General features: G+C 37.2%; 2 protein-coding genes across 2 annotated transcripts; one reads left to right on the top strand and one right to left on the bottom strand.

The window, feature by feature from the left end:
• Window positions 1-1,996: 1,996 nt before the first annotated feature.
• On the bottom strand, window positions 1,997-12,806 carry LOC124916460 (vacuolar-sorting receptor 6-like). Its single transcript, XM_047457174.1, has 12 exons — window positions 12,488-12,806; window positions 11,594-12,286; window positions 11,406-11,494; window positions 11,187-11,256; window positions 11,014-11,097; window positions 10,808-10,884; window positions 10,604-10,685; window positions 3,135-3,217; window positions 2,952-3,015; window positions 2,693-2,821; window positions 2,408-2,511; window positions 1,997-2,129 (listed from the first exon to the last, which is right to left on the bottom strand). Exons 1-12 carry the CDS (start codon window positions 12,804-12,806, stop codon window positions 1,998-2,000), a joined length of 1,926 nt encoding a protein of 641 aa, XP_047313130.1. The 3' UTR covers window position 1,997.
• Window positions 12,807-14,904: 2,098 nt separating this feature from the next.
• Window positions 14,905-15,878, top strand: LOC124914621 (1,4-dihydroxy-2-naphthoyl-CoA thioesterase 1-like). Its single transcript, XM_047455213.1, has 3 exons — window positions 14,905-15,085; window positions 15,194-15,388; window positions 15,461-15,878. Exons 1-3 carry the CDS (start codon window positions 14,948-14,950, stop codon window positions 15,644-15,646), a joined length of 519 nt encoding a protein of 172 aa, XP_047311169.1. The 5' UTR covers window positions 14,905-14,947; the 3' UTR covers window positions 15,647-15,878.
• The last annotated feature ends 8,745 nt before the right edge of the window (window positions 15,879-24,623 follow it).

Here is a 24,623-nt window from a genome sequence, read left to right as displayed (position 1 = left end):
AAAATTGTTAAAAAATAGTTTTAAAATAAAATAGACTTTTAGCGACGTTTAATATTTATTACCAACGCTTTTTAAGCGTTGTTAAAACTTCTGCTTTTGGCAACGCTTGTACCGACGTTTAAATAAGCGTGGTAAAAACTTACGCCCACCCTGCTTTCGGCGACGCAAGAATAAACATCGGTAACATTTTTGGCGACGCTTTTAATGGTTGACAGAAATCTTTTTATGCGTCGCCGTAGATCTTTTTTGTTGTAGTGTTAGACAAACTCTAGCTATGATTAAAAGATGACAATCAAACGACCTAAAGAAACTGATTATCTATATATATATATATATAATGATGTTTAATTTTTAAAGTGTCCGGATTGCCGGGTCGAGAGTTGTGGTTAATTTGGATATATATGTGAGAGTAAATGGATACTTGGGTCGGATTGTGGGTTGACCCGCCCATAAATTTAGAACGGTTAAAAATAAAATTAAAAATGCTATAGGTATGTTTAGAACTTACAACTCAACCAAAATATATACACATACACAAAATTATAAAACTATTTCAACAATCATAAGCGGTCTAGCAGTTAAAATGTTAACATTTTATAGAGGAAATCTTGGCTTTAATAATGCAAACAATAATGTTTAGAAATGCACTCTTGAATTTGGTTATTAAATATTCAAAATCATTATATATATAAAAAATTTAAATGAACTGGTTAGATAATTTTTTTAATATTTTTATTTTTTCAAATAAATAAATAATAATAAGTAATATTAGACCCAATAGAACTTTATATTTGATTGATAGTTTGATCAAAAATTTAATGTTTAAAGATTTGTTTTATCGAAAGTATTTTTATTTTCACTTAATGAATGTTTTCAATTTATATGATTTTGGGTAGGTTTAATTAAATAACAAAATAATTTTAAATAAAATGAGTGGATAAAAGCAAGTTTTGTCATAATTTTTAATAATTAGATAAAAAAATATTGAATTAAATTATAAAATCACATTTTTAACATATTGTTTTTTTCTTGGATTTTTATATCTCCACAGTGCACTAGTTTTTATTAAATCAACTTAAATATTGAATATTTAAACTTTAGATATTTTTAATTGTTTAAAATAAATTTTATTTCAAGATATTTAAGTATTTATAGTTTTTTTTTTCAGTTTTTATAAAGAAAACATTGAATTAGATAATAATTACAAAATATTAAATTCAAATAAAGCTTATTATTGTGGTGATATAAAAGCTAATTATTGTACGTACGTAGATAGTTTGTCTATTGTTGTAAACTTTTAAAAGCTAATTAATTTACTTCACCATTAGTTTGGAAGGGAAACGATAAAATCTCGTGATAAACATGTAAAAAATAGAATGACATTATAATAATTATTTGAAGATAAATTGTAATTGATCGATCGATCTAATTTGCTATAATGCAATAGTAATTAATAATAGAGTGGACGAGATGTTTTAATTAAAATCAGAACAGAACTAGAAGTGACGGAGCTAGCTAGCTCCTAGATCCTTTCAACAAATTAAGGATTTTCATAACTTTAAATATTAGTCTACGTACGCGCCAAACCTACCTCCTTGAGTGAGTACTGATCACCACCACCACCACTTATTACCAACAACGTACCAGCATTGAATGATATTTCATCTCTAACTAATATCATCTATGTCCGTGCATGTTTCTTTCATATCCTTCAATCTCCTTCTTTACTACTACCACTGCATGCCTACTTAGCCTAATTAATACAAGTGCTCGCTTTTCTTTTGCAGTCCTGATTTTAGAGATGCGCGCACTTTCCAATTCTCCGATCGAGAAGCTTTTGATTCATCATGGGTGGGTTACTCTCCTTTTGGGCTTCTATTTTTTTATTTTATCTTTTATCGAGAAGCTTGATTGTAAGAGCACCAAACAATAACATGTCAACAATTTAAGCAACTCGATCCATTAAATCGTGTTAGTTACAGTAGTAACAACTTACCTTAAATTTGTGGAAGAGGCCGCATAGATTCAACTTCATGTCGAGGATGAGCTGGTTGAATATTATTGTTCATGGGATTGTCCAATGGCATGTATTGGGACATAATAGCCATAATCTCAGAGTCCATATAAGTCTGTAATATTGTCAAGGGACGGAAGGAGTATATATAATATGAACAATAATTAATATATAGATATAATGAAAGAGAGACATGGATGGGATGGATCAGTTTAACTATTACGATGATATGAAAGGCAATAATATTATGAATGATCAGTTTAACTAAGCCCTTTTCGATCTGTTTCTGATGTAAAAGAAAAAATATATATATATATATTCATATGCAGAGTAGAATACCTGAATTTAATTAAATAGATAGAGCTACCTACTAATTAAAGAGTGAGAATATACCCTGAATCTGTATTTGTAGAATATATAACCAGCAAAGCAAGCCCCCACCACGGCTGCCAAGAGCAACAAGGCAACGAACCGTCCCAAGGTTGAGACATTTCTTTCTGCTAGATAAACTAGACGTGGTTACCAGGATGCATGATTATGATGATAAATTATAAGACAGAAAATTAAACACATTCATTCATTCATTCCTCTATATGAAAAATCATAGAGAAAGAGAATTAGTACTCGATAATAAATAATATACTAATATTATTATTGTGCTAGCTGCTGCTTTCTTACCAATACATGCATCATGATCTGTTATATACAGTTTGTCACCTCTGCAATGGCAATCGTATCCACCCCAAGTGTTGTTGCAGATGCAACTGCTGCACTGACAGGCAAAACCCTCCTTGCATTCATCAATATCTGTTACATATCACCACCCCATATATGCATGAGAGGATCAGGGCCAGCCACTCGTCCATAAGAGATTATTAATTCCTTCTTCTTCTTCTTATTTTTTTTTAGTCCAGGAAGAAAATTAAAGAGCAAGTACCTTGACATTTATTACCATCCCCACGGAAACCAGATGGGCAATGACAACCTGTTAGATCAGACTCCTGTACATACGTTTAGTTTATATGAACCAATTCAGTAACTTGTATTCATTTATACCCATATAAAATTAATTGAGGAGGAGGAACAGAAAAGACAAGATGATGACATATAATTACTGAACTGAGCAAGCCGAGAATGTTTTCCCATTTCTTGTTTCTGACCAGCAGCCTCCACTATTTATCGCACACCTCCCCATTCCCACAGCTGTTCACCAATTTGATAATTAAGGACATTAATATCAAGAATTAAGAAAACAATCCACTGACCCACTCCATTTCCACAACTAAACACTTAATACTATTGGATCTTCTAAGAATCGTTATAAAAGAAAGAAAACATTGAAAAAGTCTTAAGTGTTGTATATCAACCTTAAAACAACCCTTATAAATGAATAAATTAGCCTTGAAATCCTAAATTACTTCTACATACAGGCCCAAACCCCCGTTAATAATTAAATAAGCCCTAAATTCATAAAAGACAATAAAGATCAACAATTTTCAATTTTCCTCACAATCAACGCTTAAATTCACAATTTCCCCGTAAGCCTGATTTGGTTCGAGATTCTTCACGCCGAACAGCTCTCGCATTTCCGCGAATTTGACTCTTGCTAGCGTCTTAGTGAGAATGTCTGCACATTGCTCTCTGGTGCTTACGAACTCTACGACGATATTGATTATCGACACATTCAAGAATGAAATGGAACCGAGTGTCGATGTCTTTGTTGCATCCATAAAACAAAGTTCGTTGCTTTTGAGATTGCCAAGTGATAAGATTCCCGTTGAGATAAAACACCATCCCTCCACTACAAACTGTTTCAACACCTTTTCGCATAAGTTGTCTGCTTCACTTCGATGCTATCTTTCTTCTGGTCCACCTCAATACCAAAGTAGTACGAGAGTAGCCCGAGATCACTCATCTAGAACTCTTTCATCATCTACCTTTTGAACTTCTCAACATTCTTGATGCTTGATCTTGTCACGGTCAAGTCATCGACGTATACGCCAACAATGAATACTTCTCTATAGTTTCTCATGTACACAGCCTGCTCTTGAGAATATTTTACGAAGCCAAGACTCATCATTCTCTTGTTCAGGCAAGTGTTCCACGACTTTGGGCTTGACGTAGTCTGTAGAGATTTTGTATAACTTATACACCTTGTGCTCTTTAGTTTGAGCGACATAGACTTCTTTTTCGATATCACCATTGAGAAATGATGATTTGACATCCGAGTGGTGAATCTCCCATCCACGGTGAGCTGCAATGGCAAGAATTAGCCTAACTGTGTCAAGTTTCGCCACCGGTGCAAAGATCTCCTCAAAGTCAATGCCTTGCTTCTCCACATTGTCTTTCACTACCAAAATCACTTTGTGCTTGAGGATGTTTCCTTTGATGTCTCTTTTCAACTTGAAAACCTACTTTAACCTAAGGCTGCAAATGAGTCAAGCCGCTCGTGAGCCGCTCGCAAGCTGCTCGGTCAAAACTCGACTTGAATTTGACTTTGACCGAGTTCGAGCCGAGCTTGAACTGACTCGTTTATTATTCGAGTCGAACTCAAGCTCATATAAAGTTTGCTCGATGACTTATCGAGTTTTTTCGAGCCTCATAATATATAAATATTTTTTATTCATTTAATATTAAAATTTTAAACATTTAACCGCGAAGTCTCTCCTTGTGGACTTTGAGACGACTAACGATCTCCTCGATAACATATTCTTGAGGTCACAAAATTGCTCGATCGATGTAACGATCTGCATGTATGTTTGTGGTACGACTCTAAGGACTTCTTGACGATGGGGATCTCCTCAACCTTCTCTCCCAACTAGCGGATACCAGTCACAATAGATGTCAATTTAATGGAGAAATTATCCACTAATTCCCCATTCTTCATACGAATCGCCTCGAATTGTTTCTTCAAGGTTTGCACTTTTACCTCATTGACTCTCTCCACTCTAACATGCATTGTCTTTAGCGTCTCCCACGCTAGTTTGACAAAATCCTACTCGTCCACCATTAGAAGGACGTCCTTGGGGAGCGCTTGATAGATGGCGGCAAAAGTCATTCTATCCTTTTCGTTCGTCAACCTTGTCGAGCATCATAGGTTCTCACACTCCTTGTGTTTGTAAGTTTACCCGCTTCTTCAACGCCCACACCGAGTAGTTACTCTTCGTGAGTAACGTATATGAGAGTGTCGCGTTTCCTTCTCTTCCGATCTTCATTGTCGTCGTATCTCTAGTTCTTAAGATAGGCTCTGATACCAAATGTTGATTCTAATTATCAGATCTTCTAAGAACAGTTATGAAGAAAAAAACATTGGAAAAACTAGAAAGGGCAATAATATTTGTTAAAAGAGAAAAAAATCTCTAAACACTTAACCTTTATAAAGGAGTAGAAACCCTGTGGAATTAGGCCTAGGGTTTTGATACCCAGTTTAGTGTGCCTCAATGTTAAGTACAAAAGAAGGAAAAATTCATATATATTATATTATATTATATTATATTATATATAGAGAGAATGATATATTCTAAAAGGGAAACAATATATATATATATATAATATAATATAATATATAAAGAGAATTTTTTCCTAATTATGAATTCTAAAAGTCTATACATATTTACATTGTAAACGAGTTGTAGAGCATGGTGAGACTAAAACCTAGAATATACAGAGAGTTAGAATTTGTAATTATAACTCTATTAAATCGATTCTCTAAAAGTAGGACGTAGGACATTGTTGGTCTAAACCTGAGTAAAACTCTTGTGTCGTTATTCTGTTTATTCTTTGATTTTACGTTATTATTCTACATCCATTACGATTGCTATATTTCTGTTTTTTCATTCTTCGGGTGATAGTTTTCACAACAAACTAGTATCATAGCGAGGTAGGTCTAAGGCGGACGCGGTTCGATTTTTTAACTTGAGATGGGGTCAATTTCTAGGGCGGATATCGAGAAATTCGTGGGACGAAGAATTTAGGGTTAAGGAAGATGAAGATTAGGGCACACCTATGTAACATAGGAGTCGCTAAAGCACTCGAGGGGAAATGGAAATTACCAGTCTCAATGGACGCGGTGGAGGTGTTGGAAAGGGCCTATAACACCTTGATTCTTAGTCTCAGTGACAATGTACTGCGAGAGGTTGCTAGTGCCACGACGACAACAGATGTGTCGCTTCAGTTGGAATCTTCGTATATGACTAAGACATTGTCGTCTCAGATCAACATCAATAATAAAATCTTCAAGTTTAGAATGACTGAGAGGAAGGATTTACAGACACATGTCGACAATTATGTCAAGATTCTCCTTGATTTAGAAAACATCGGGGATAGAAGTACAAAGATGAAGATAATGCGCTGATGCTTTTGAATTCTTTACCGAAGTCGTATTAGATGTTCGTTTACATACTCAAGCATGGAAGGGATGAACTTACCCTCAATGATGTAATGAGTGCGTTGAGATCAAAGACCAAAAGAAGAAGAATGAAGAGAGCAATGTGAGTGGAGATGGACTCTTGGTTCGAGGGATAACCGAGAAAAGAGACAATAAAAACAAGAAGAAGAGGCGTTCGAATTCTCTCGGGAAGAAATCTACTAAGTGCTACAATTGTGACAAGGAGGGGCACTTTAAGCGAGATTGTCCAGATTTGAGTAACGACGAGAAGAAGAGCGGAAAAGCGGCGGTTGTTTAAGAGGTCGAGAATGGATACGAAAGTGTGGATATTCTCGTTATTTCCACTAATTAGTCTGCCAAGCGTTGTATTATGGATTTCGGGTGTTCGTTCCATATGATACCTAACGAGAGTTGGTTCGAGACCTATGAGAAGATTTTGGTGGGAAAAGTTTTGTTAGGTAACAACAAGTCTTGTAGGGTGATGGGGATCAGAACAATGCATTTTAAGATACATGATGGAATCAAGAGGGTATTGACGAAGGTACGACACATACCAAATCTTCAGAGGAATTTTATATCTCTTGGCTCACTAGACCAACTTGTTTTTTTGCATGGAAGGGCGAGAAGAACGTATTGAGGGTCACAAATGGGTCGCTAGTGGTAATGAGGGGTGTGCGAGAGAAGAGTCTTTACGTCCTTCAATGTAGTGCCTTGGTTGGTAATATGGCGGTAGTGGCAGAACCTCGAGATGTATCGTCCATAAGTCTATGACATAAAAGATTGGGGCATGTGAGTGAGACGGGTTTGAAGGAGTTGAGTAAACTTAGGCTATTTTGGCAAGGAGAAACTTGATGATTTGGAGATTTACGAGAATTTCATATACGGTAAATCTACTAGGGTAAAGTTTGGGCGATCAGTTGAGGTGACTTAGAAGACACTTAGTTATGTTCACATAGACTTGTGGGGGCCAGCAAAGACTGCAACTCTAGGTGGAGGTCGGTATTTTATCACCTTCATTAATGATTGTTCGAGCAAGATTTGAATATACATCTTGAAGCATAAAGATGAGGCTTTTGCTAAATTCAATGAGTAAAAGAAGATGGTATAGATTTAGATCGGAAAAAAGGTTAAAAAGTTCTAAACAGATAATGGAGTGAAGTACCTAGGCGAGGAGTTCAATCAGTTCATCAAGAAAGAAGGAATGGTTCCTCACAAAACCGTTCGACGGACACCGCAACATAATGGTTTGGCGGAGCGAATGAACAGAACGCTACTTGAGCGTGTCTAGTGTATGTTGTTTGAGGTTGGTCTACCGAAGCAGTTTTGGGATGAGGCGGTTAACATTGTGGCTTATCTTATCAATCGTTGTCCATCGACGACATTGGAATGCAAGATACCAAAAGAAGTTTGGAATAACGCTCTTCTAAAACTCGACAACCTGAAGGTATTTGGGTGTGTGGAAATCTTGATCCAAGAGCGAAGAAACGTCCAAGTGTATCATTGAATACCCTAAGGGAGTACAGGGTTGGAAACTCTTTTGCAAGGACGGAGAAACGTCCAAGTGTATCACTAGCTGTGATGTGGTCTTTAGGGAAACCGAGTTTTATTATGGAGCAACACGGTTAGTCGAAGCTGGCGAAGTCGCTAAAGAGATGACTAAATTTGAGGTGGAGTTCCTAGAAGGGATTACTAAAGAATCGATAGACATGGAGGAGGCTAGTGAAGAGGATGAAACAGATGGTCAGGTAGAGGAGGAATGTACGAATCTGAAAGCGAACTTTAGCTCATACCAGTTAGCACAAGATAGAGACCGTATGACAAATCGAGCTCTAAAGAGATTTGGCTACTCCGATTTGGTAGCCTTTACATTACTTATGGTAGATGAGGTACAAGATTTAGAGCCGAAACCGTTTAGAAAAGCGATGAAGAGCAAGGAGAGAACTGAATGGAAGTGTTATATGGTAGAGGAGATGTCATCATTTAACAAAAATGAGACTTGAGAATTGGTGAACAAACTCAAGAATCGGAGGGTGATTGGTTCAAAATGGGTGTTCAAGTGCTAAGAAAGTGTAGATGGTAGTAACAAGCCAAGGTTTAAGGCGAGATTGGTAGCTAAGGGCTTCACACAACACAAAGGGATCGACTTTAATGAGATCTACTCCCCGGTAGTGAAGCACACGTCCATTCGTGTGTTGATCGCTTTAGTGAATTAGTTTGACTTGGAACTCGAGCAAATGGACGTGAAGACGACATTTTTTCATGAGAACTTGGAGGAGAAGATCTTCATGACGCAACCCGAGGGGTTTGTTAAACCCAATGATGAAGGCAAGGTATGTCTCCTTAAACGCTCACTTTATAGTTTGAAACAATCCCCAAGACAATGGTATTTGCGCTTTGATGAGTTAATGGTTCGTAACAGTTTTGTGAGGAGAAATTTCGATAGTTGTGTCTATGTCAAGTTGGTTGTTGGTTGCGGGATCTTCCTATTGTTATATGTGGATGATATGTTGATCGCATCAAGAAACAAAGAAGAGGTTCGCAAGGTCAAGATGTATGCCATGGTATGTACGCGACCCGATCTTACTTACGCGGTTAGTATTGTTAGTCGCTTTATGACAAACCCGGGAAAAGAATATTGGGAGGCGACGAAGTGAGTTCTCCGTTATGTTAAGGGATCATTAGATGTCGATCTTTATTTTTAAACGGGCAAGTGTAGGTGATAATAAGTTGAGAGGATATGTTGATGCTAATTTTATAGGTGACTTGGACAAGATAAGGTTCCTAACGGGATATGTGTTTACCCTATTTGGATGCTCGGTAAGTTGGAAGGCACAATTACAATCTGTAGTTGCTCTTTCAACAACAGAAGCTGAGTATATCACTATGAAGGAGGGAGTCAATGACACTTTGGCTGAAGGGTCTCGTGGGTGAATTTGGGGTGAAGAATGATAAGGTAGAGTTGTTTTGCGATAACCAAAGCGCCATACACTTGTCCAAGAACTCGATGTTTCACGAGCGCACAAAACACATCGACATTCAACTTCACTACATTCAAGATGTCATAGCGAGTGAAGCGGTAGTTGTGGAGAAGATTCACATGGATAAAAATCCCGCAAATATAGTCACGAAAGTGGTGACGGGAATCAAGTTTCGAAAATGGTGCGACTTGATTCACGTCACAAAGTTTGGAAAATAATCGGAGAAGTTGGAGGATCGATTCTAAAATGTTCTTAGTGATGAGGCTCATTCGTTTGACAATGGACATAAAGGTAAGGTGGAGATTTATGGAATTGGGCCTAAGGTTTTGAGGCCCAATTTAGTGTGACTCAATGTTGTAAAAAGAAGGAAAAAATTTATAAATATATTACATTATATGGAGAGAGAATAATATATTCTAAAAGGGAAAGAATATATATATACATATCATATAATATATAGAGAAAATGATTCTTTCATAATTATGAATTCTAAAAGCCTATATATATTTACATTGTAAATGAGGTATAGAGCGTGGTGAGACTAAAACCTAGAACATATAGAGAGTTAGAATTTGTAATTATAACTCTATTGAATCGATTCTCCGAAAGCATGATGTAGGATATTGTTGGTCCGAACATGGGTAAAACTCTTGTGTTGTTATTATGTTTATTCTTTGTTTTAACGTTTGCTATATATTTCCGCTTTTTCATTTTCGGGTGATAGTTTTCACAACAAACTCTAAATTACTTATACATAAAGACCCAAGCTTATTAATAATTAAATAAACTCTAATTTCATAAAAAAATAAAAAAAAAATAAAGTAAACTCACAAACTGTCCATTTTATTAACATCACAATGTTTTTATTTCCATCAATTTTAGGCTTCTAGTTGAAAAGCTAGCTAGTATATCATGCTAATTAAGGACATTAATATCAAGGAATTAAGAAACAAACCACTAACCCTCCCATTCCCACTTCTGTCCATTTTATTAAGATAACGAGGTTTTCCATTTCCATCAATTTTAGGTTTTTAGCTGACAAGTTAGCTAGCGTAGCAAAGTTAATTAATACGGTTAATTCGATGCTATCCGTACATGCATTGTTTATATCCACTAAGAAAGCGGCACATGTAAAAAAAAAATCTACAAATAACGACATAGCTTATACTAAATCATATATAATTAATTAATCAAAAGAGATTTGATATACACATAATTATGTACCTTCACAATATGCGTAACCATCTCCATTGTATTGCACGCCATTCACTATAGGGCACTTGCAGACCCTCCCCCTAAATGTGTCCTACAACAATTAATTAATGCAAGACTCATGATTTACTCTCATCAGAAACTAGTAAGTAAGTAAGCCAAGTATTTATAGTCACATGTTGATGATCAAGATTGTTTATATATATATATATATACCTTGCAAGCTGTAATGTTTGATTTTGCATCCTGCCAGCACCCTCCATTCCTAGCAAGGCATTCATTTGTCTCAATATCTGTCAAACAACCAAGGCATACATTTATATAGTTGATCATTTGTTCTGATAGGGAGAGAATTAAAATGCCAACATGCATGTAATGATGATGATATTATATATATATATATATATATATATATATAGAACCTGCACTCAAACAAATACGCGGCTCAGTAGTCTCCTTAAACCCAGCACATACAGCCTTCAGTACGGCAGTCCGTTCAAGCTTTCCTGCATGGTATGTATATAAAATATATATAATATTAACCCAAAGGGAATAATTTACATGTTAGTCACATATATTAATGAATATTACAGACCTCGGTATTGCACATCATTTATCACCAGTGTGGGCAAGATGGTAACGTCACCCCGAGATCCATGACCGACCTAATTATTAAATTTGATCAATGGATTATTATTATTGTGCATTGCAACCTCCTAGTTTATAATAATAATAATAATAATACGAAGAAGAAGTAGAAATCCATTCTACTGGTATATACTAATTAATATATAGACAGTCGACTATAATTAACCTGAAGAGTTTGCTCCATCTTCAGAACTGGGTTCTCCATGTCAGCATCTGGATCACCCATGCATTTCTTAATCTTCTCAATTGGTAAATCTGTGAAATTAATTAATGAATGTGATGCAGAATTAATTAATGCCCTTATATATAAAGATATATATATAGAGAGAGAGACTCCAGAAGTAGTAACCGGACCGAGAGAATTGATGACATCCTGAGCACATTCTTTGCTGTATCTCCTCTGCTTCATTGAGCACCTAATATGAAAATCTGTGACGTAGTCCCACCAAACCCAAGAACGGTTACTCTCATTGGCAACCCTGTGCACACAGAGCTGCCTCAAATTCTCAAACACAACGTCTTTGCCTTGGTACCCGGATCCAAAATCCTGCTCTGGATCGGGTGCACAGTATCTGCCGCGATTTATACACTGCGATTTGCACTGGCTACTGAGGATAAAGGCTTCCGGGCAATACCATGTTATGTAGTGGGGTGTGAAGAGGGTATATCCACCCTTGTCGAGTATTTGAGCGTGTCCCTTGAAGCTCTTAACGAAGTCCATCTGCTCGTCGCACCGAATCCCACACTCGTCGTTGCTGTTGGTCCACAACTCATACTCAACCCTCTCATCCGGGTGGGGCATCGACTCTGACCAGTCTAGTTTTACCACTACTTCTTCACCTTTCCTTACAGCTGTCTTCAGGCTATTCCCAAACGATCGTTGGATCAGCGCTGATGGGATCCCAATCTTTTCTATGTACTCGTCATTACCTGAACTTTCTTCTGGGGAGTCCATAGTGATCAGAGGCTCATCTATGCTATCTGCCACTAAAACTGCCGCAGCACCTGCTCTTTGTCCGTTCCACACCTTCAGCGCGAAGTAGCACTCTAACAATAATACAAATTACAATTACAATTACAATTTTATATACAAATGCAAAATGAATTATTAAGACTAATTAATATACTATATATATACGTACGATGTTGATGTACGTTTTTGTTGTTGTAAATAATTAATTAATTAATTAGATGCATGCCCTGCCCTGAATCCTGATCATGATCAATATATATTAATTAAATGTTTACCTCCACGGTCGACGAGTAGGACAGTTGGACGAGGAGAAGTGGACTTGAAGGTATTCTCACTGTCAAAGGGATTGCAGCCGTTAGAGCCCTTCTGGGGATATATGAGAGAGCCGATCATGGATCCTCCATAGTTGGGCACTCCAAAGTTGGCGATGGCTCCGTCATGCTTCGATCTCAGATCATAAGGAGAAAGAACGCTTATTCCGCTCTTCTCCACTACGAATCGTCCCAAAACGCATGATCTAGCTAATATTATTAATACTATCTCAACCAAAACTATATAAGAACCAGTACAGAAGCTGTGTCTGAGTGTCGCCATTTCTGCACTTGTCCAAACCAATCAAGGTGGTGTGTGATTTATTCTGTTGTTCTAGACAAGGAAATAATACTAATTAATTTTGCATGGAGAGAGAGAAGAGAATCAGTCCATACGATAACCGTCTCCAGGTGTCCGTCAAGTAGAGGAGGGAATTAATTATCAGTAGTTACTACGGCCTAAAATATTGCTTGTTTGGTGAAAGAAACTGACTTTTCAAATAAAGAAAATAATTGTTAATTAATTCATGCGTTGAATTGTTTATTTATATTATAAAATTAAAAATATAGACAATTTGATGAAAATATCGATGATTGATTGATGATATACATCAAACGAAGGCACACGGCTGAAAGTAACTACGGGAAGAATGCCAATTTTAAACACGAAGTTGTAAGTAAGTGTCAAATTTACTCATTAAGTATCAAAATTCTATTTATATACACTAACTTGTCAAAAAGTGTCAAATTTATTTAAAATAACAAAAAAGTTAAACGGAGTTAAAAGTTTTGCCACATTTAATATCCACCTAATTTTTATTTATTTTTAATTTACATTAATTACTTTAATTTTTTTTTTCATTCAAAACAAAACATCCAAATTTTTTCTTATCCATTTTTTCTCTCTCTATTCTCAACTCTTCATTTCTTTTAATTGTTCATCTTCTATCCCCACCATTAATCATATCTGATGAAGAACCATCGAAATATTTGGAATCAACTCCGTTTGAAATCCTAGATTAGGATTTCAGTTTCCTGTTTTTTCCGATAGTCATCGCCGATCGATACACTACGGAGGGCCCCACCTTTTGTCCAGTACCTTCTACATATCTTACAGAAATACCTCGGCTACGCGAGACTATAGTTGTTGTAGTAACATAATTTCGTGTTTAGAGAATTGCATCAAGAACACTTCATCGGCTGTTCCGCCACCTTCACCGTCGTCACAGTTTTTTGGCCACCTGATTATTCTTCCATCACAATATTATTATTTGACGTCGACATAGCTAGTTCATTAATAGAGATTTCAGAAAAAAATAGATTACTTATATTAGAGATGAAGAGGAACAGTGAGAAAGAAAATGAAGAATTGGGTAAAGAGAGAAAAAATGGATATGGAAAAATTTAAATGTTTTGTTTAAATGAAAAAAAACTAAAGTAATGTAAATTAAAAACAAATAAAAAATAGGTGGATATTACATGTGGCAAAAATTTTAACTCCGTTAAATTTTTCTGTTAGTTTAAATAAATTTGACACTTTTTGACAAGTTAGTATATATAAATAGAATTTTGATACTTAATAAGTAAATTTGACACTTTCTTACAACTTGGTGTGTAAAATTGACATTCTTCTCAAGTAAATACTGATCAATTTTCTGGATCTAGTTAATTTGATCTATTTCTCATTCTGTTTTTTTTTTCTTGGTCATTTTACTCCTACAGGATTCAAACTTATTTTAACACATAAAACAGTATGTTAGATTATGCTTAAATATTAATTTAAATATTTTATTATTTTATTAAAAAAATATATTTATATTATAAACTGATATATATATATTTATATATATATATTAAAATATAAATATAAATCTGTATTATTATTATAATTTTATATAATTAATTAATTTAATAAATATATACAATTAATAACTAAATAAATTATATAAAAAAGAAAATAAAGAGAAATGAAATAAAAAAAAGAAAGAAGTAAATTTTCACATAAAATTTAAATATATCAAAACAGATTCTATTTCATAATTATTAGCCAACCAACTTTCTTTCTTATTTTGGTTGATTTTGAATTATTTAAAAAAAAAATGAATTATTAATTAAAAATATTATTATTTAGGTTAAATTATATATGAATTAAGTTAAAGAATTAAAACAAGATGCAACAAGAGCCGAAAGTCTCTAAAAAGGGAAGTACAGGTACAGAGCCGAAAGTCACATCCTTTCTTCTTCTTCTTCGGCATATCATATCATAGATTCAAAGCCGAAAGTCTCGCTCCCCAACAAATAATTTCATTATGTTTTTTAAGCATGCATTCATTCATTCATTCATTGATCTTCTCCTTAATTTGAAACCTCTGTAGCTCCTCTTCCTCTCCTCCTCCTCCTCCTCCTCCTCCTCCTCCCAACATAATGGCTAATTCTGCGACTCCATCATCAATGTCTTCGCCATTTCTTGACGCTCCTCTCCATGCCGTTGGGTTCCAGATTGAAGAGTTGTCGGCGGAGAGAGTCAGTGGCCGCCTCCCCATCACCGAAAAATGTTGCCAGGTATATGTATATATAAATAAATAAAATATATATATAGACCATTCCAAAACCCCAAAAAAATAATCTATCTAGAGAGTTTGATCACGAGATTAATTAATTAATTTACAGCCGTTCAAAGTATTACACGGGGGGGTGTCGGCGCTGATAGCGGAGTCGCTGGCGAGCATAGGAGCCAACTTGGCTATGTCAGGGCTTCGTAGGGTAGCCGGAGTCAACCTTAGCATCAATCATCTCAAGCGAGCCGATCTCGGCGACCTCGTCCTTGCTGAAGCCACCCCTCTTACCGTCGGAAGAACCATTCAGGTCGGTCGGTCGGTCGGTCTGTCTGTATGATGTGATCATGAATAATGCATAATAATGAATCATTATAATCAGGTGTGGGAGGTTCGACTGTACAAGGCGGATCCTGCTACCTCAGAGAAGAAGTCAATGGTAGCATCCTCTAGAGTTACACTTCTAGCCAACATGCCACTACCAGACAATAATAATAGTGCTAAGATTGCTGCTCTAAACATCCGCAACCATGCTGCTGCTGCTGCTGTTACCAATTCCAAACTATGATATCATCATCAATTCACTCACCCAATTCCATCCATCTTCCTCTGCTGCCGACTGCTCTACTCATATTTTGAATTATTGTCTCTTTCCAATAATTTTACATCACAACAAGATAGACAGACAGATAGATGATGCACCACCACTCTCTCCATTACTCATCATTTTCACATGTCAATAAATCTGTCAACCACTCTTGAATTGCAAAAGTAAGAATCCACTATATTCACTTTCTTAACATTGACAACAACAAAACCTTTCGTTCTACTGTTTTAATATCATCCATGTATACACACACATAACCCCTCCACCACAACAGGATACAACCAACACATAACATACATACATATATGCAAGAAAATATGACAAATTTACATGTATCATCAATATTAATAGTCTAGCTTTGCTAGCCTAGGCACTTACAGCAAATCCCACCCTATTCCCATTTCCCAACGTCAAATATAATGTGATATGCTCCTAAGAACAATTTCTCAAGGAGAAGCAAATACATATGGTCTTCCCCAACATGCGCTGTCTCCAGCAGGGAAACAAGCAAATAAACACAAAGGAGGAAAGGAAAGATAACAAACTCCTGATGTCAATATCTCCCATATCGACTCTCCATATTTCAAGACAACGCTTTTGTATTCCAAGCTTACAACGGCATCAGCCCCAATTGCATGGTTGATCTTTTCCACAAAAATCTGAACCAGAGTTGGAACAGAAAAATATATGGGAACGCAGTTAAATTTATTGTAGTACGGTGGTAGGAACACACCAACGAAAAGAAACATTTTTAAGGTGGCTAGGCACTAGGCAGGCACATACTGTTGGACCAGCAAGAAAGATGTCCCTGAGTCTAAAATGGCAGCACATCCGTCAACACAGAGGCCTGAAAATATTAGTTGTGAACATTTTCTTCATTTTAAGTAGCCTATAGAGTTAGAGTGTAACTGTAGCAGAATTTTGGCTTCTTAACAAACTTTGAGAAAGCCAGATCAGCAGCTCAAACTCACCACCACTATTATCAATCATCAAAGTCTCTGACTATCAATCTATGGATCTATCTTCTTATGCACTTTGAAAGCCATAGTCAAATTTCTTGTAGAAAAAGAAAATGAAAACAATTGAGAAAAGTTAATAATGCATGTGCATCACCTGTTGCTACACCACCAATAAGGAATTCTGTAACAGCAATCTGAAATAAGAGAGAGAAACTTTAAATAATGAATAATCCAAATTTAATGGTGTAAAATTAAAAATACTGGCTCACTTACTAGACCTTGTTCAAGCATACTGGACCTGTGGTAGTAATAGTAGTAGTAGAAGTTAGTGATTTTTGTTCCTCCTCTACACATTTTGCCCACTAAACTAGTAGAAAGTAGTTATCAAAGAGAATGATGATAGTTACAGTAAACAGTATTGTTATAACTGATGCGAGAACAATGATAATAATAATAAAAGACAGAATGAAAGCGACACCCGATTTAACGTGGTATCCAGCAAAAGTGCTGACTAATCCACGGGCAGAGCCACTGAAAATATTCCACTATAATCGTTAACACGAATTACAGATACTGATAGTGCAAGAAAAAACTAACACACAAGGCCTTTATTTATAGGGCCAGGTCAAGACATTTTTCTTACTCACTTCCTATGTGGGACAAACACCAAAAATGAATATTCTAGGCAAAGAAACCAACAAATCTCCACCTTGACTTGAATATTTCCCAGATAGCCAGATGCACCAGATGTACATTAAGTACCAGATGTGCCAGATGCATTACACTGAATGCCCAGATAAAAAACAGATGCATTACACCGAATGCCCAGATGTGACCTGCTCTGCCTCAGGCCTTGCCCCTTCAAGGGCAATCAACAGCTTCTAACATTGAGCAAGTTCAAACAGTGTTGAAACTTGCTCTGCAGAACCGGCTTGGTAAACATATCAGCTGGATTGTCTGCAGTACCCACTTTGTTTACCTTGATCCTCTTCTCACTTCTCAGAAAATGGTACCTCACATCAATGTGTTTTGTTCTCTCATGGTGAACTTGATCCTTGGTTAAGCATATTGCACTCAAACTGTCGCAGTACACTAAAGCCTGATCGTGGTGTAGACCCAAGTTACTAACCAATCCTTTCAACCAGATTCCCTCCTTAGCAGCTTCTGTCAAAGCCATATATTCTGCCTCTGTAGTAGACAAAGTTACTGTCGGCTGCAGGGTAGCCTTCCAACTCACAACAGAACCACCAAGCGTGAATACATAACCAGTCATTGATCTTCTACTGTCTACATCTCCAGCATAGTCAGAATCTGAGTAACCAGATACTAGACACTGACTATCACCACCATAACTGAGACCAATATCAGATGTACCCCTGAGATAGCGGAAAATCCTCTTTACTGCTTGCCAGTGTTCCTTACCAGGGTCTCCCATGAACCTACTGACAACACTAACAGCATGTGCAAGATCCGGTCTAGTGCAGACCATAGCATACATCAAGCTTCCCACTGCACTAGCATAAGGAACATGTGACATGTATTCCTTCTCCTGAGATGATTTAGGTGCAAATGCTACAGACAAATGTGCATTTGAAGCACTAGGAGTATCAATGGGCTTAGCAGTAGCCATTCCAAATCTCGATAGAACTTTCTGAATATATCCCTTCTGTGACAAGAATAGCTTCTTATGACTTCTATCTCTGTAGATCTCCATTCCCAAAATTTTCTTAGCAGCACCCAAATCCTTCATTTCGAATTCTATATTGAGTAGCCCCTTCAACTTTTGAATGTCAGACTTCTTCTCAGCAGCTAGCAACATATCATCTACATACAATACCAAATAGATGAAGGAACCATCTTTGAGCTTGTTGTAGTAGACACAATTGTCATACGGACTCCTTGAATAGCCAATCTCAAACATGTAGCTATCGAACCGCTTATACCACTGCCTCGGAGACTGTTTCAATCCATATAAGGACTTCTTCAACTTGCAAACATAGTCCTCTTTTCCAGGTTCCTGAAAACCATCTGGCTGAGTCATGTATATCTCTTCTTCCAACTCTCCATGTAAGAAAGCTGTCTTCACGTCTAACTGTTCGAGTTCCAGGTCCTGATGTGCAACTATAGCAAGTAGCACCCTGATGGAAGTATGTCTGACTACTGGTGAGAATATCTCATTATAGTCCACTCCCTCTTTCTGACTGAACCCTCTAGCAACTAACCTAGCTTTATACTTGACCCCCTCAGCTGGTCACAACCCTTCCTTCTTCTTGAACAACCATTTACAAGTGACAACCTTTCTCTCTGGTGGTCTTCTAGCTAATTCCCAAGTCTGATTCTTTTGAAGTGACGCCATCTCATCTCCCATGGCAGCAAGCCATTGGACAGACTCAGTACCTGTAACAACTTCCTTGTAGGTGGATGGCTTATGAGGATCCACTTCCTCTGCAACCTGTAAAGCATAGGCAACCATGTCCTCATAGCCATACATTATAGGAGGTACTCCAAAATTAGCTCTTCTAGGGCGATTAAGAGCTAGATTATGATGTTCTACAGATGATGATGGAGCAACTGGAAAATCTGCCTCTGAAAGTGGTTGAGAAAAACTCTCATCTGCTTCACAACTAGCCTCAGTCTTTTCCTGCTCCACCTGTTTCTTGACACCACAATCTACCGGAATGGTGAACTTCACAGTTGGGTTAACCATGGAATTTTCATCAAATACAACATTCCTACTCAGAATAACCCTCCTCTCAGAAGGGGACCAGATCCTATATCCTTTCACACCATCCCCATAGCCTACAAATACTCCCTTCTTTGCTCTTGGCTCCAACTTCCCCTCATTGACATGATAGTAGACCGTGCAACCAAAAGTTCTCAAATTAGAGTAATCAGCAAGCTTCCCAGACCACAGTTCATAAGGAGTTTTCAGATTTATACCTGTGTGAGGTCCACGATTAATCAGATAGCATGCTGTGTTAACTGCTTCAGCCCAAAACATTCTTGTTAACCCAGCATTTGAGAGCATACACCGAGCTCTCTCCAGTAGTGTCTGATTCATACGTTCTGCTACACCATTCTGCTGAGGTGTATTCCTAACCGTATGATGTCTGACAATCCCCTCAGTCTTGCAAAACTCATTAAACTCAGACCAACAGAATTCCAAACCATTATCAGTTCGCAACCTCTTGACCTTCTTCCCAGTTTGATTCTCCACTAATGCCTTCCACTGCTTGAAGTTCTTGAAAGCATCACTCTTATGCTTCATTATGAATATCCAGGTCATCCTTGAATAATCATCAATCAACGACAGAAAATACCTGTGACCCCCCAAAGACTCTACACGTGACGGCCCCCCAACAATCAGAGTGGATGTAATCAAGTGTGCCTTTTGTTCTATGAATCGCTTTGGGGAACTTGCTGCGATGTAGTTTCCCAAAAACACAATGTTCACAAAACCCAAGATCCTTTATCTTATGCCCACACAGAAGATCATCTTTAGCCAAAATTTGCATCCCCCTCTCACTCATATGCCCAAGCCTCATGTGCCACAACTTCGTCATGTCTCCTTGGTCAATCTCGGAGGAAGCAACAGCAGCAGAATCAGATAGCGTAGTACCTTGTAGAAGATACAAAGTGCCCCGCTTCACACCTTTCAGAATCACACCTGAACCATTGTAAACATGTAAAACTCCACTTTCACCTTTGAAACTAAACCCCTTCTTGTCCAAAAGACTTAGAGATATGAGATTCTTCGTCATGTGTGGAACATGTCTAACTTCGTTCAGTGTACAGAATTTTCCATCATGAGTCCTAATCTTGATCGAGCCCATCCCAACCACCTTGCAGGTAGAGCTATTGGCCATAGAAATATTTCCACCATCCACCTGCTCATAGGTTGAAAACCATTCTCTCCTAGGACAAATATGGTAAGATGCTCCAGAATCCAGAACCCACACATCAGTGTAATGTGTGCGACCATCAGCAACTAAGGCAATATCCTCTTCGGAGTTTGTACCATCTTCAGCAACTGCAACAGTACCTGGTGCCTTCTCATGTTGTCTTTGTCTCTTCTTTGGACATTCATTCTTCCAATGTCCCTTCTCCTTACAGTAATTGCACACATCTGTTAGTTTCGGACCCCTACTGACTGGTTTCTTGGGGAACTTCTTTTTCCCCGGTTTACCATATCCCTGATGGTTGTTTGCTACTAGCCCAACAACCTGACTATCCAAAACAGTGCCACTGCAGCTATGTCGCAATTCTCTACTGTGAAGGGCAGATCTAACTTCTTCTAGAGCCAATGAATCTTTACCACTAATGAAAGACTCCCTAAAGTTTTCATATGATATTGGTAAAGAAACTAACAGAATCAAGGAAGCATCCTCATCATCTATCTTAATATCAATATTACGCAGATCTAATAATATTGCATTTAATTGATCTAGATGGTCTCTAAGAGGTGTACCTTCCTGCATACGCAGACTGAACAGACGTTGCTTCAAAAGCAACTTGTTGGTTAAGCTCTTCTTCATGTATAAAGTCTCCAGCTTAGACCACAAACCAGCAGCGGTTTCCTCCTCAGCCACCTCAGTAATGATATCGTCTGCCAGAGCCAAGAGCAATGTCGAGTGTGCCTTCTCTTCCAAAGACTCCATATCAGCAGGTGGTGGGACAGGTGCAGGCTTCATCAAGGGAGCCCATAGGCCGTGTTGTTTCAACAATGCCCGAACCTTGATCTGCCACAGACTGAAGCTATTCCTCCCAGTAAACTTGTCGGCTTTCAAACTTTTACTTCCAACCATCGTTCTTGCCTGAGCAGATCTGAACAACCAAGCTCTGATACCAGTTTGTTATAACTGATGCGAGAACAATGATAATAATAATAAAAGACAGAATGAAAGCGACACCCGATTTAACGTGGTATCCAGCAAAAGTGCTGACTAATCCACGGGCAGAGCCACTGAAAATATTCCACTATAATCGTTAACACGAATTACAGATACTGATAGTGCAAGAAAAAACTAACACACAAGGCCTTTATTTATAGGGCCAGGTCAAGACATTTTTCTTACTCACTTCCTATGTGGGACAAACACCAAAAAAGAATATTCTAGGCAAAGAAACCAACAAGTATTACCACAGACTGGTGAGATTTTTCTTATAGAGAAGTTCAAGAACACCATCAAACTGTGCAAGCATGAAAAGAGCGAAATCTTCGCTTGTAGCCTCTGCGAAAACCTGATGGAACCAAAAGATAAAAAGGAAAAAAGAAAGAAAAAAACAGAACTTGGTTGGTCCTTAATGTAATTAAGGACAGTAGCGCAGCTGAACTGTCTCTGGCTCTGCATGAGTTGAGTTGGAAAATGAACTTGGTCTTTAATGATGATATCACCAACTTGAACATTATCTCTACTAAGGAATTCATATACAGAGCAGAACCATAAGGGATCTCACAAGGTTTTCCTACACATCAAATGCAACCAGATACAAATGAATAACCTCAACAAACAGCCCCAGAGAAGAATTTCTCTTGGATATAAGGAAGGTTAAGAAAAATTTAAGAAAGCACGTTACCCATCTTTGTGTATGTACTGACAACTTCGACTTCTATATTGGATGTATAAATAGGCAATCTGCACCGCATAATAAGAATAAGAAGAAGATGCTTGATCAGTTGCTAAAAGAAAGTAACGAGGAGAAAATAATTAGAAAATGTAGGGGTGAGTATTGGGTGGTATAATCCAAAATCCAATCCAATTCGAATCTTAAATACTAATTCGGATCGGATTGAGATCGGATTGAGTTCGGATTAAATTAAATCGGATTAGAATTATCCAAATTATCCAAATTATCTAAATAAAATATATTTTTTAATTAATTTTCTTTAAATTAAATCTCAATATAATATATATTTTACTTATCATCACTTGACAACGATATTTATTTTTATTTATTTTTATTATATTTTTTTCAGATTCAAATTTAAAAATAATAAAAATTTCGAATTTAAAAAAAAAATTAAAAAAAAATTAAAAAAAAAATTAAAAAAAAAATTGTTGACTAATTTCAAGATGATATATATAAATATATTTTAGTTTGGATTATCCAAACCATTTTCAATCCAATCCGTATTAATTAGTAAAATAGTTTGGATTACGGATTAGATAAACTTAGTTTGGATTTAATACGAATCGGACAAAATGGATTGGTTTTACCCATTTGCTCACCCCTAAAAATATGAGAGAATAAAAAAAATACATGATAACTGAATGGAATGTGATACTAGTTGATTTTAAACATTATTATTATATATATATATATAAATATTTTTTATTAGACCTTCCAAATTTCTAATACATATATACATACAGAGGAGCGCCTAGAAAGAAACCCGGCCCGGCCCGGCCCGGCCCGGCCCGACCCGACCCGACCCTGCCCTTATATATAATGCCAAACGGACACAATATTATATATTTTCTTAACTACCTCATTAACTATATTCTCCTAAATACTTCATTAATGGGCCTACTATCCAACTATTACATTTATTACTCTATGGTAGGTTTTCTTCAATACTTCTAGAATATTCCTTATAGTGGGCTTACTTGGATGATTGGGCTTCCTTTAGGTTGGGCCAAGACTTTAATAAACCTAAACATCTCCTTAAACGGACCGTAACACTAATGGGCCGTAACACTAGGCTTCAGTTGAAATCGGGTTTTTGCTTTCTTCACTGCTTCAAAATGTTTATTGAAAGTTTCTTTAAATAAAAAAAATGTGATAAAAATTAGAGTAAAAAAAAAGAAAAAAAAAAGTAGTCTGATACAGTTTTGTAAGAAAGAGAAGAAAGAAAAGTGAGAATTTTCGGGAATTCTTAACTCTAACTTGCATTCCTCGGATTTCGACCATTGAGGTCCGGTTGTAGTAACAGGAGTGATTTACCGAACACTGCCTATTGTCACGGGCAGAAACTCGGTCACCGAATATTCTCTCGTCCCGCGCGGCACTAGGCTAGATTGCCACAATCCTAGCTAGTCAGTCTTCTAAAAGATGCAAGAAGATGGAAAATTTGAGAGAGAAAGAGCTTGGAGAATATCTTGTTTATTGCTTACAAGAGTGAGGTATTACAAGTGTTGAGTGCTTTGAACATTGGTTATGTTGTGTTTGAGTTGAGTGTGTCATATGACCTAGACTTGTTTATATACATGTGGGAAGATCATTCTAGATCTTCCTTGTCCTAGACATTTCTATACTCTTCTATTATTAAACTAATCTTAAGAATTCCTAGAGGTTTCTAGAGAATTCTACTAGCACCTATACATGAGAACTCCTAGAGAATTCTAGAGAGTTCTCCCACCTTACATACAAAAGGAACTTCCTAGAGAATTCTAGAAAGTTCCATGACCCTACTTACAAAAGAGGAACTCCTAGATAAATCTAGAGAGTTCCATGACCTCACTCATAAAAGGGGAACTCCTAGATAAATCTAGAGAGTTCCATGACCAACAAAAATCCAGGAACTCCTAGAGGATTCTAGAGAGTTCCAGAAATGACCCAAGACATGAATATTCTGGAAAATGCACCTTGTAGGCTTGACATGTGCACCCCATACCAATGGGCCGTGACATTCTCCCCCACCTAAGTCGTGGCCGACCTCGGCACGACCTTAGAACGATGCATGGTGATCTTCTTCTTGGCATCCACTAAGTGCTCTTCCTTCCCCTTGCACGTCACGGCATCGGGTGCACCTATGGCCGCCAACTCCAACCGATATGAGACATTTCCCACACGTCTCTCGATTGAAAATGGTCCCTCGAATCTGCGCACAAGCCCCTTGAGCACCGACCGCAGAGACTTCAACTGTTGCGGGGGCAACTTCCCCCTTCCACCGTCCCCTTTCCCGACTGCACGCCCTGCATCCTTTCCCATGGACTTGACGCGAGTGAAGGCGGACTGACTTTGGCCCACGTTGCCTG

This window comes from Impatiens glandulifera, chromosome 9 (genome assembly GCF_907164915.1).
Source record: "Impatiens glandulifera chromosome 9, dImpGla2.1, whole genome shotgun sequence".
Classification (NCBI taxonomy): domain Eukaryota; kingdom Viridiplantae; phylum Streptophyta; class Magnoliopsida; order Ericales; family Balsaminaceae; genus Impatiens; species Impatiens glandulifera.
The sequence above is the reverse complement of the archived record's forward strand: the minus strand, read 5'-3'. Positions and strand labels throughout refer to the sequence as shown.

Coding starts and splice junctions, on each gene's coding strand:
- LOC124916460 (XM_047457174.1), bottom strand. CDS start 12,806: ATGGCGACACTCAGACACAGCTTCTGTACTGGTTCTTATATAGTTTTG. Junction 10,885..11,013: donor GCGTATTTGTTTGAGTGCAG/GTTCTATATATA, acceptor GTTGTTTGACAG/ATATTGAGACAAATGAATGC. Junction 10,686..10,807: donor CAAACATTACAGCTTGCAAG/GTATATATATAT, acceptor TAATTGTTGTAG/GACACATTTAGGGGGAGGGT.
- LOC124914621 (XM_047455213.1), top strand. CDS start 14,948: ATGGCTAATTCTGCGACTCCATCATCAATGTCTTCGCCATTTCTTGAC. Junction 15,086..15,193: donor TCACCGAAAAATGTTGCCAG/GTATATGTATAT, acceptor ATTAATTTACAG/CCGTTCAAAGTATTACACGG. Junction 15,389..15,460: donor CCGTCGGAAGAACCATTCAG/GTCGGTCGGTCG, acceptor CATTATAATCAG/GTGTGGGAGGTTCGACTGTA.